The sequence below is a fragment of the Bubalus kerabau genome, chromosome 19 (genome assembly GCF_029407905.1).
Source record: "Bubalus kerabau isolate K-KA32 ecotype Philippines breed swamp buffalo chromosome 19, PCC_UOA_SB_1v2, whole genome shotgun sequence".
Lineage (NCBI taxonomy): Eukaryota > Metazoa > Chordata > Mammalia > Artiodactyla > Bovidae > Bubalus > Bubalus kerabau.
This window is the reverse complement of record NC_073642.1, coordinates 61,669,494-61,682,029: the sequence shown is the minus strand read 5'-3', so window position 1 is coordinate 61,682,029 and position 12,536 is coordinate 61,669,494. Positions and strand designations below refer to the sequence as shown.

General features: G+C 49.7%; 1 protein-coding gene and 1 long non-coding RNA gene across 2 annotated transcripts in view; both read right to left on the bottom strand.

The window, feature by feature from the left end:
• Nucleotides 1-476: 476 nt before the first annotated feature.
• Nucleotides 477-2,931, bottom strand: LOC129634240 (uncharacterized). Its single transcript, XR_008705484.1, has 2 exons — nucleotides 2,525-2,931; nucleotides 477-1,022 (listed from the first exon to the last, which is right to left on the bottom strand). It is a non-coding gene; the product is annotated as an uncharacterized LOC129634240 (long non-coding RNA).
• A 4,838-nt stretch (nucleotides 2,932-7,769) lies between these two features.
• The window catches only part of BDKRB2 (bradykinin receptor B2), a 32,930-nt gene continuing 28,163 nt past the window's right edge, over nucleotides 7,770-12,536 (bottom strand). The window contains exon 3 of the mRNA XM_055556287.1: nucleotides 7,770-11,782. Coding sequence (XP_055412262.1) covers nucleotides 10,690-11,782 — 1,093 coding nt within the window. The 3' untranslated portion in view covers nucleotides 7,770-10,689. The remainder of the gene's footprint in view (nucleotides 11,783-12,536) is intronic.

Here is a 12,536-nt window from a genome sequence, read left to right as displayed (position 1 = left end):
TTCTTCATCTGAGACTGTGCCCTGACTACTTTGAGAGCTGTCTTAAAGATCACACATGTGTGTGAAAACTGTCAATATCACATTATATAGATGTTCACAGGATAAGATGAATGCGTGTATGCTGATATAGCGTTTCCCAGTTTTATGACTTTTCTCTGTGTAATCTTTGGGAAAGGACCAGTCAACCTAGATGCCTAACTGATCCACATGCATTACAAAAAAATAGGGGCATGAAGTATCAGGTTGGCCAAAATTTCGGAAGATTTTTCCATAAGATGTTCCCTAATGAACATTTTGGCCCAGTCAATACATTCCTTTTCCTTAAAAACCCTGGAGTAGGAAATGGCAACCCACTCCAGTATTCTTGCCTGGAAAATTCCATGGACAGAGTAGCCTGGTGGGCTATAGTCCTTGGGGTTGCAAAGAGTGGGACATGACTGAGCACACATTCACATTCATTCCTCAAAAACCAGGAGTGTTCATATGATGTTTTTAATGGAGACAGAGTTGATGTTGATGCTTCTCTGTGCTGCGAAACTCTGTGTACAGGCGAACTGAATGCTAAAGAGAATTTTCACCTTTTCTGCAAGACTCAGGGTCATCCTTGACAGACCAGCAGACAGAGAAAACCACCTGTGATTTTAACTGTGATGAGTTCTAGAAAGAAACAGCTCAGGATGTAGTGTTCCACAAAACAGAGAGGGTGTGAGGGTTCATCCTGAGGGAGGTCAGGGAGGCAGGGGGAAAACTGGGAGAAAGAAGAGAAACCAATTGTAGAGTTGGAGGAGCTCAGTGTGGGCAGAGGGAATGGCATAAGCAAAGGTCCTGAGGCTGCAACAGCCTGATGTGCGTGAGGAACTGAAGAAGCAAGCGTAGAAAGTTGAACCGCTGGAGAGGAGGTGAACAGTGGCAGGGCCAGCCGAGACAGAGCCTTGAGTTCAGAGTTTGACGGAGCCTTGTTGAGTTCAGAGTTTCCCAGGTCTACGGCATTGCAGGTTGCAGGGGGTCCAAGGGATCAGGACCTGCAAAAGTGAAGGGAAGGAAGAAGGATTGGACAAAGGGAGAAGTGAGCTACGGGGAGTCTTAAGAGAAGCCTCCACAGACCCATGAAAATTCCTGGATGGGATGACCCTTCAGAGCTCTCTGAGTTGGGGCAGGAGGGCTGGGCTTCCCTCCTTCTCTCAGCCATTGGATGAAGGATTCCCTGGAAGATGGCCTGATCTTGGGTGAAGAAGGGCTTTAATTGAGCAGCATCTCAGCAGCTGGAGTAGCAGCTCCTTCGTTCCTTAAAGAGTGTCAGGATGGCACATCCCCCAGAAACAAGAAGCCACCAAAGGGTTTTAAACATTTGGAAAGGTCACCCTAGCTCCTGTGTGGCTGGAAGGGTTTAAGGCTGGAAAAGGAACCAGAGGTGAGGATGGATTTGCGATGTTGTTTGGAGGTAGAACCAGGAGAACCTGGCGTTGAATGAGGAAGAGGGGCATCAGAGATTTTTCTAGGGGTGACTGGGCGGTACCACTTATGGAGATGGGGAAGATGAAGGCAGGAATGTGGTTCTTACAAAGACAGTCAAAAGGCTGGTTTTGGACTTAAGTTGAAAATGAAAGTGTTAGTGGCTCAGTCGTGTCTGACTCTTTGTGACCCCATGGACTGCAGCTCGCCAGGCTTCCTTGTCCTTCACTCTCTCCTTGAGTTTGCTCAAACTCATGCCATTGAGTTAGTGATGCCATCCAACCATCTGATCCTCCGTCACCCCCTTCTCCTCCTGACTTCAATCTTTCCCAGCATCAGGGTCTTTTCCAATGAGTACATAAATAATAACATCAAAATAGGTTAAACGTTGGAAGGGGAGCCCTGCAGCTATAGGAGAAAGTGGGGGTCAGTACTGAGTGGAAGAGGAAGAATTTGGGCAACTAATGGGGAGCGGGTAGGGCATCAAACGAGAGTTTCTCTTCTTCCATGATGGATCTGAAGGGGGAGGGCTCTGACTACCCTGAAGGCCATTCAGTAGTCAAGATGTCAGCGGTCTCATTGCTTTATCCTCCTCTAAGGGGACCAGTACTTTGTGAAAGAATCTGATTCCAAAGCAAGACCGCAGTCCTTGAGGTCTGGTGGGGAAATCTGGGTGGGCATGTCTGGCCAACGAGTCACCTCGAAGGGGTTTAAATCCCAGCTCTATCCCTGTTGAACTGGGTGAACTTGGGTCATTTCCTATACCACCTCCTGGGGCTCAGTCTCTTTATTTTTTCTGGATTTTTAAAACCATTTTTAAAAAATTAAAGTATAACTAATTTACAATATTGTGTTAGTTTTAAGTGTACAGTAAAGTGATTCAGTTTTATCACACATATCATATATATATGATTCAGGCATATATAATTATTTTTTAGATTCTTTTCCATTATAGGTTATTATAAGACATTGAATATAGTTCCCTGTGCTATACAGTAGGTCCTTGTTTATCTATTTTATATACAGTAGAGGGATGTGTAATCCAAAGCTCCTAGTTTATCTACCCCCTCACCTGCCTTGGAGCCTCAGTCTCTTAATCTGTGAAGTGGGCCTCTTCTCCAAGTTTGGGGATCACAGGAGATGATGGCGACATCGTGGCCCTTGACCAGGAGCTGGTGGGAGCGGCTCTGGTTTTATCACTTGCCTGTCGCACTGGCCAGTGGTAGCTTGAGAATGGGAAGGCTTTGTAAGGTCCACCGTCTCTGCCAGGACTCGGGGAGGAACCGGCAGGAGTGCCCGGCTGCCCACTGAGCGGGCTGTGCAGTGACTCCGCGTGCAGGGAGGTGTTCAGAGGAGCCTCAGAGCTCGTCTTGGGCCATCTTTCAGGCTTGTTGATAAACAACCTCCCACCAAGGTGGGCTTGCCACAGAGCTGCCGGGAAGCTGGGAGCCAGGCCCTGTGGCTGCTTCTTAACCTGGGCTGAGGCTCCTGGAATCGCCTGCCTTTTGAGGAAGGAGGAGAGAAACGGGGCAGTCCCGATGGTGGGTCAGCAGTGACGGGGTGTGGAGGCCTATGGCACACTTGCTCTGGGGTCTGGGCCAGCCCCCAGCCCGCTACAGTATCTTGAGGGAGGCCTCAGTATCTTCCCCGTAAAGACATCTCTGAAATTCTGTGAGACGCTGCATCCCATCCCTGAGAAGTTTCGTTCTCAGGAAACTTCTATCACCAGCTAGCACTGCTGGCCTGCAGGAAACCTGGAGAGTGTCTGCTTCTCGCCTCCATTGCTGGGAAAGGGCTTTGTGTCGATGGGGACCAGCATCTCTATGGTGAGCACTCGCTCAGAGCTGTGAAAACACCTGCAACTGGTCTCCTACAGCGGCTGGAGGGAGGTACCACGTGCAGGGAGGCTTAAGGGAGCAGGAATTTGTTCTCTTGCACAGCAGGAGGCCAGAAGTCCACAGTCAAGGCATTGGCAGGCTTGGTTCCTCCTGGAGGGTTGGACAGGGAGTCTGTCCTCTGCCTCTGCCTGGCTTCTGGTGGCAATCCTGACATTCCATTGCTCCAGTCTCTGTTTCCAACCTCTCCCGTCTCTGTGTCTCTGTGGACCCTCTTCTCTCCTGATCAGGACTCTAGTCATTGGATTTAGGGCCCATCCTCACCCAGTATGAGAATGAAAGTGTAAAGTGTTAGTCGCTCAGTCATGTCCATCTCTTTTCAACCTCATGGACTGCAGCCCGCTAGGCACCTCTGTCCATGGAATTTTCCATGCAAGAACACTGGAGTGGGTTGCCATTTCCTTCTCCAGGGGGTCTTTCTGACCCAGCGATCAAACCTGGGTCTCCCTCATTGCAGGCAGATTCTTTACCATCTGAGCCACCAGGGAAGGGTCTTCCACAAAGACCTTATCCCCCAGTAAGATAATATTCTAAAGTTCCAAGTGGATGTGAATTTGGGGAAAGAAGGAGACACTAACCTTCACAACACCCGAATCCTCATTTTATAGGCAAAACCCTCCAGAAGCTCAGATAAGTTAACCGATTTTCTCCAAACCCTCACAGGCAAGAAATCACAGGGTTGGTGCATGGATAAGGGCCCTGACTCCAAGTCCAGAGCAGTCTCTGCCAAGTTGGGGCCTCCCTTTACAGTTTCCAAAGCCTCCTTTCTGGAATCAGTAGCTCTGCATGACATAGGTATACTTATTGTACTGTCTGCCCACTTCACAGATGAGAAAACCGAGGCCAAAGGCCAGTGTGGGGGAAATGAGTTGCGTGGTTTGCCAGGATCACATGGTGAATAGGTGGCATGGCAGGGACTCGAGGCCTGGCCTGCACGGTTCTTCCCCTACAATCCAACATTGCATCTCCATGTAGGCTCAGTAAAAGAAGCCAGGCACAAAAGGCACACAGTGTGTGATTCCAGCGCCATGAAATGTCCAGAACTGACAAATTTAGGGACAGAGAGAAAATCTGTGGCTTCCAGAGGTGGTAGGGAGGAAGTGACTGCTAATGGGTGTGGAGGGAGGCAGGCAATCTGGAATTAGAGGGCAGTGATGGTTACACAACCCTGTGAATTCACTAAAAGCCACTGGAATGAGCAAGGCATGGAAATCTTATCTCAGTAAATATCTCATTGTACGGTGTCAACCACCTGCCTCTGGGGAGGCGATTCTGCAGGAAGCAAGAACTCACAAGCCCCAGAAGACACAAAGTCTGTTTATTGGGGCAGAAACAGCCCAAGCTAAGGCTCGGATACTCTTCATGCATGAAGGCACCTCAGGAGCCTCCTCTGTGACAAAATTTGCATCCACCTGCCAAGTCACAAACACACCAAGAGCAGGCTGGCTTCTGAGCACCTTCTTGAAGAACCACGTGGCCTGAGCAGGTTGTTTCCTGTTTCCACATTCTGAACCAGCAATGGGACAGGCACCTGCCTACCTGAGTGGTCATGAAGGTCAAGCCTAAAAAAAGTTCAACGATGGATAAACCACAAGGTCCTATTGTAGCGCACAGGGAACTATATTCGATACTCTGTAGTTAACCACAGCAGCAAAGAAAAAGTAAATAAGAGCTCAGTAGAGGGTGAGATATTTGCATAGGGCCCCTTGAACCTCAGCCAAAAACCCACAAACAAACCATTAAACTTTCAGCCATGGCTATTGCTAAACTGTGACCTGCTTGCTCAACTTGGACCCCTACATCCTCCCGGGGCTTGGCGAGAGGTCAGGGCTGTGTGAGGCTCTGCAGACGCCTAGGGATGGAGGAACCAGGAAGTGATGGAATGTGTTACTGGAGTCTACAGATGGAGTCTGCACTTCCGAATCGCAAGCGGCTTCATCACTGCTGGGAGCCGGCATCGCCGGCACTAGTTCCCATCAAGGCACCTGGCAGATGACAGACAGTCTGAAACTCCAGGCACTGGGCCCTCACCCTCTCTGGCCAGGGCAGACTCAGGACCTGGATCTATTGCTTGCTTCTGAGTCCACCAGACACCCACCTGGAGTTCTCCCCAGTGCATCAGCTCTCTGGGGGCCAAGAAGGGTCAGGAGATGAGAGCTGGTCTTGCTACCTGGCTGGGAGCAGAGGGAGGTGGGAGGGAGGCTTTCTGACCCTGTTTCTACCTGCTCAGAGCCCTGCTCAGACCCCTGGATCCCAGACTTTCTTGAGTCACGCCCCATCTGTGAACAAAGTCCCCGATGAGTGAGCGCCCTTGCACACTTGTGGGCAGCTTTCTCCAAGCTCAAGGTCCTATTGGGGTCCAGGCAGGGAGGGAAGTGTGGGCACCAGAGGGGGAATGGAATACCTGCCGGAGACTTGTGTCCAACATGGATTGAGGGTAGGGAATGAGCCAGGGACCGAGGAGAGGGAAAGAGGCAAGCCAGGGGCCAGCTAATGAAGGGTCTTGACTGTGAGCCTCGTTTTGGAAGTGGAACTTTATCCCAAGAGTGTTGGGACACTACCTCAACACGAATCAGCCATAGGTAGACACACGTCCCCTTCCTCTGGCACCTTCCTCCCATCTCCCTCCCCATCACACCCCTCTAGGTTGATACAGAGCCCCTGTTTGAGTTCCCTTAGCCCTACAGCAAATTCCCGTTGGCTGTCTATTTTACAAACTGTAATGTAAGTTTCCATGTTACTCTCTCCATACATCTCACCCTCTCTTCCCCTTTCCCCATGTCCATAAGACTGTTCACTATGTCTGTTTCTCCATTGCTGCCTTGTGAATAAATGCTTCAGTGCCTTTTTTCTAGACTCCATATATATGTATTAGTATATGATATTTATCTTCCTCTTTCTGACTTACTTCACTCTGTATAATAGGCTCTAGGTTCAAGAACTGACTCAAATGTGTTTCTTTTCATGGCTGAGTAATATTCCATTGTGTATATGTACCACCACTTCTTTATCCATTCATCTGTTGATGGGTATCTAAGTCGTTTCCGTGTTCTAGCTATTGTAAATAGTGCCGCAGTGAACACTGGGGTACATGTGTCTTTTTCATTTCAGGTTTATTCAGAGTACATGCCTAGGAGTGAGATTGCTGGGTCATCTGGTGGTTTTATTCCTAGTTTTTTAAGGGATCTCCATTCTGTCTTCCATAGTGGCTGTATCAATTTACTTTCTCACCAACAGTGCAAGAAGGTTCCCTTTTCTCCACACCCTCTCCAGCATTTATTGTTTGTAGACTTTTTGATGATGGCCATTATGAATGGTGTGAAGTGATATCTCATCGTAGTTTTGATTTGCTTTTCTCTAATAATGAGCGATATTGAGCATCTTTTCACGTATTTGTTAGCTATCTGTATGTCTTCTATGGAAAAACGTCTGTTTAGATCTTTTTTCCACTTTTTGATTTGGTTGTTTGTTCTTTTGGTATTGAGTTATATGAGCTGCTTATGTATTTTGAAAATTAACTATTTGCGAGTTGTTTCATTTGCTATTATTTTCTCCCATTCTGAGGGTTGTCTTTTCACCTTGCTTATAGTTTCCTTTGCTGTGCAAAAGCTTTTAAGTTTAATCAAGTCCCACCTGTTTACTTTTGTTTTTACTTCCACTACTCTAGGAGGTGGGTCATAGAGGATCTTGCCTTGATTTATGTCATCATGTTCTAAACATTCTTCTTTATGTGTATAGCCTCCCTATCATTGTCTTTGCCTTCTTAAAAGATGTCAATGGCTGCAGAGTGGAAAATAAGAATTGGGAGATGGTGGGATGGTGGTGGTTAATGTCAGATTGGGGAGACCAATAAGAGATGATGGGTAGACATAGAAAGAAACAGATAGATTCAGGAAACACTTGGGGGGAATCTAAAAAGGTACCAACTCACTAGGTGGAAGGAATAACAGAGAGGGTTGTTCTTCTTTACCATGAACCCCAGGTTTCTAGCAGAGATGGATGGATGCAGCGATGGAGCAGTGCCATTTCTGTAGACACAGAATGTAAATTTTGTTTAATGAATGATTGAATACATGAATAATGAAGGGGTCTCAAAATGGAGTGGGTGATGAGTTCCCCATCACTGTGAGAATGCAAGCAGTGGTTAGACAACTGTTTGATCTAGACCTCGTCAAATGGAAATCAAATGGAAGACACCTAATAGATACATCTCACACGCGCAAATGGATTGCTGTCGTCCTTATGATTTGTGAGAGCCCATGGACTGTAGCCCGCCAGACTCCTCTGTCCATGGAATTCTCCAGACAAGAACCCTGGAGTGGATAACCATTCCCTTCTTCAGGGGATCTTCCCGACGCAGGGATCGAACCCGTGTCTCCTGCATTGCAGGCAGATTCTTTACCATCTGAACCACCTGGAGAATTTCATGGACAGAGGACCCTGGCGGGCTATGAGGTTGCAAAGACTCAGACATGACTGAGCGACTAATACTTTCACTTTTTCACTTTTACTTATGATTCTAGGACCTCATGGGGCCTCATGGGCACCTGATGGGAACTTATTGAGTCACTAATGTGGGATGGGAGAAAATATTCAAACACTCAAAATTTCTTAAATTTCTACTTGAGTATGTTTAAGAGTGTACATTTTAATACCTGTTAATAAGTGTACATATTGGGTAAAAATAATCAAAAATTTTTTACTTATACGAATATGCAATTACAATGGTTTGGACACCACTAATTTATAGCACAGAGCCTTTAAGTAGGTTGAGTGGAAATAAATGGAACCCGTGCACCCAAGACTTCTAACTGCCTATGGCAGTGTCTGTGACAAGATTCAGAGTTTTGGGAGTTGTAACAAATGAAAGAACTACACAAAAATGCCTCATCCCTTTATTATTTTGGACAGAAAAGGCACATTTACACTACTCACCCATTTCTCCTCATTTGTGAAATAATCCCTCTTTATAATGTGATAGCTCTTTGGGTCTTTCACAGGACAGATGTTCTTTATCACAGTATCAACACAACCCACAGGGCAGCTCCCCTCCCATAGACAAATTACTCCTCTGCCCACGGGTGGATCCTAAATGGCCATTAGGAGCCCAGAACTCTGCTGGCAGGAGACCCTCAGACCATACACACCCGCTGATGAATGAGTTCCTCACACCCCAAAGCCCAGCCTAGCTTCCTTTTGTGAAACTCCACTCTCATTATGCATATGATTTGTGAGTGAAAGTTGCTCAGTCATGACTGACTCTGCGACCCCATGGACTGAACAGTCCATGGAATTCTCCAGGCCAGAATACTGGAGTGGGTAGCCTTTCCCTTCTCCTGGGGATCTTCCCAACCCAGGGATTGAACCCAGGTCTCCCGCATTGCGGGCAGATGCTTTATCACCTGAGCCACAAGGGAAGCCCAAGAATACTGGAGTGGGTAGCCTATCCCTTCTCCAGGAATGGAATTGGAGTCTCCTGCATTGCAGGCAGATTCTTTATCAACACATGCCCACACATGATTTCACTTCATTCTAATATGAAATGGTTTGTATTTCTTATTTCACCTGTTTTCTTTCTCCAGCTATGAGTGCGTATGTTTATTTGGGCAGAGGGGCTTGCATGGCAGAAAACAAAGGCTGGGATAGGGAGTAAATCTTTTTGTGACCCCTTTTCTTTTAAAGTCCAGAGCTGGATTGGTCAGGATTTATGGGCTCTTTGCCATCCCAATCCTGCTGGCCCTGGGGAAGATAAGAGCCCGGTAACAAATCACCCATCTACTGATCCAGTGAGTGCTTCCAGGGCGCTGCCTACATTACCAGAAGCTCCTGAGCACCCATCCCTGTCTTGACTCTAAGAGCTTGATGTCGGCGTCTGTTCTCCCAGAGGGCCAGCCTCGGGAGGCAGACTATAAAACGTGTAGAAAAAGAAGAAAGGAATTCCCCCTGGAGGACCTGAGGCTTGGGGCCAGGCGCCTGTCCATTAAGGGCCAAGGATGCTGGTCCATTTTCCTCCAGCCAGACACCTGGTACCCGCCCTCCGCCCCGCCCATCGCTGCCCGCTAGGCCCTTCGTCACGTGGTCCCGCCCGCGGGAGGCAGGGTCTCGGCTCCTCTGCAGTTGCTTCTTCAGGTAAATGATCCGGTGGAGATGGGATGGGGAGGGTGTTCTCCCGCCTCCATGGAAGGGGTGACCTTTCCTGAAAATGCTTGTGTGTGTGTGTGTGTATGTGTGTGTGTGTGCGCGCGCGTGCACGCGTGCAAATTGATGGGAAGGGCAGGTGGTGGAAGGGAGCTTAACATACAGAGCACTTAGTTATGTGTCAGACACTAATGCGTATTTTCCACAACCATTAGGTTCAATACCTATTCTCTTCTACAGACCTTTTGCTGAGCTTGTCTTTCTCCTTAGAATAAATTTATTCCCATTCTGTGGGCATAATAATGCCTCATATTTACATAGCACCTTTCATTTGTCAAAGTACTTCTGTGCCTGTTACCTCCTTTAATCCCCACAACAGCCTCGTGTTACCGGGAGGAAACCGAGGCAGGGACGCGGCCACGTGCAGCCAGTTATCCTCTGAGCTGGGGCGCCCGACTCCTCCACCCTGCCCTGTCCACAGTGCCTAGCTTGACCGCGTTTAGAATGGCCTTGAGGTGGTTGCTGAATCATCGCGAGTCTGCAAGTTCCTTCAGGACAGATTATTTTCTTTTTTCTTGTCCACACTGTGTGTACAGCAAGTGCTGGGTAAGTACTTATTAGGTTTGTCTTTGGCACAGACCACTTGTCTTTCTGCAAGGGGAACGAGAGTCCTGGTCTCTGGGCTCTCACTGTGGATCGCTCAGTTTAACTATCATTGACCTGAGGAATCATCCTCCAAAGTCCCAGCTGAGTGGATTCAAGAAACCCAAGACTACACGTCAGCCAGTGCGTGAGGCCCTCTCAGCAGCTGCCCCAAAGCTGGGCAGCATTCTGGAGATCTGAGCTGTCCTGCTCCGGCAGAGTGACATGCCACGTGGGAGGGGAGCTCGGCCACTCCTGTCCCTGTCCCAAGGCTCCTCTGCTCCTCGGGAAGCAACAGACTGGCCCAGAGGTGGCAGCCAGTAAGAAGGGTAATACTGTTGTATTTCTGGGGCCCTTGGCTGTGCACCTTCCAACCTCGCAGCCCTGTTCACCGCAGCTTGGGCAGGGCAGGAATTTACTGGAGACACGGACTCACTGCCCAAGGTCACAATTGGGATGCCTTCCTTCCTCCTTGGGGCGCGTCCCGAGAGCCGCCGTCCATCCGTCATCACATGCATCGGTAGCCCCAGGTGCCATCTGCTCGCTGGATGCTCCCCACCCGCTACTGCAGTTTGTGAATGTTGCGTTCCACAGAGATGGAGGTCCGCAGCGTGCCCATGGAGTTCTCCGTCTGGCTGGGCTCAGCCGACCCGCATCCCCCTGGCCGGCACAGCCGCGCGTACACCTCCTGCGACTTCTTGCGGAAGCGCTTGCCCACGATCACATACACCAGCGGATTGAGGCAGCTGTTGCTGTAAGCCACAAAGGACGCGATCTGTGTGAAGATGTCGATCACGTACTCGTCCCAGCAGCCCGAGAGGACGTGGAGGCGCAGCAGTGTGTCCAGGAAGGTGCTGATCTGGAAGGGCAGCCAGCAGACCACAAACAGCAGCAGGACGGCCAGGACCAGCAGGGTGGCCTTCCTCTCCGTCTGGATCTCCTTGAATTTCTGCATCTCGTTGTTACGCAGCACCTGCATGATCTGCACGGTGCAGAAGGTGATGACGCTCAGGGGCAGCAGGAAGCCCACCGAGTTCAGGAGGATGTTGGTGAAGACCTCCCAGCTCTGGGATGGGTAGATGATGATGCAGGCAGTGACGTTGTGGCCCTCGGCGTTGTACTCCTGCATGGTGCGGAAGGCCAGCATGGGTGAGCTCAGAAGAAGCGCGCAGCCCCAGATCACCAGGCTGTAGAGCTTGGCCCAGCGCACCCCGCGCATCCGGCCCATGGACATGGTCTTCACCAGGGCCAGGTAGCGGTCAATGCTCACCAGCATGAGGAAGCAGATGCTGCTGTAGAGGTTCATGTAGAGCATGGTGTTCACCACGCGGCAGAGGGCTTCCCCGAAGAGCCAGTCGAAGTTGTTGGCGATGGTGATGGCCCAGAAGGGCAGCCCGCAGGCCAGGATCAGGTCTGCCACGGCCAGGTTGCCCAGGTAGATCTCCGCCACTGTGCAGCTGCTCTTGTGCAGGCAGAAGACGCTGAGGACAAAGGTGTTCTCCAGGACGGCGAGCAGGAAGAGGATCCAGAGGAAGGGGGGCTGGATGGTGTTGAGCCAGTTCCACCAATCGGACTGGAAGCAGCTGCTGCTCTCGGGCAGGGTCCCATTGAGAGCAGGTTCAAGGACCTGGGAGGTGAGGTTGAACATTTCGGCGCTGCAAGAAAGTGGAAAAGAGGCAGTTACACCTCGGGGTGATGGGAGGAAGGAGTAGCAACTGGTGCAGAGGGCGAGGGGGTGCGTCCAGTTAGGGGCGGAACTCAGGCCCTTGCTGTGCCGTGTTCACAGACAGTCCGGGTGCACCTGAGTCCCCGGGGGTCTTGGAAAGCTGCCTGTGCTCCTTGCACTTAAACTGAGAGCTTGTGTTCTTGGCCTCCAGGCTCCGCTGGGAGGTTTCCTTGGCCAGCATCCGTCACCCATATGAACAAGCGTGAGTCTTAGATGCTGGTCCTCCTGGAAGCTTCCATGGTGGGAGGATCCACAGCACATTCCTTCCTTATCACAGGGACTCCTCCTAAGGGCGCTGGTCTCTTTCAGCTTCTTGTGGCCTGGCTGTGAGTGAACCATTAATTAGAAGAGAAAAGTGGTATCATGCCAGACAGGGGGATTCCAGCCTGGCTCCGAGACCACAGCCCATCTGCCCACACCCTGTCTCTTCCTGGCAGAGGGTAGCTGTCGAGCTTCTCTACCTTCCATCAGCATAGCATTGATGATGAACTGAGGTTGCTTGACGGAAAGGGAGCGTGGGGGCTTTGACGTCAGAGAGTCCTCTGGGTTCAGTCCTGACTCATTCATTAGCTGTACGACCTTGAGTAAGTTAACTAACCTCTCTAGACCATAATGGTCTACTTTGTAAACTAGGAATAACAAAATCTTCTTGGCATTGTGCATTGTGGTGAGGATCTGAGATA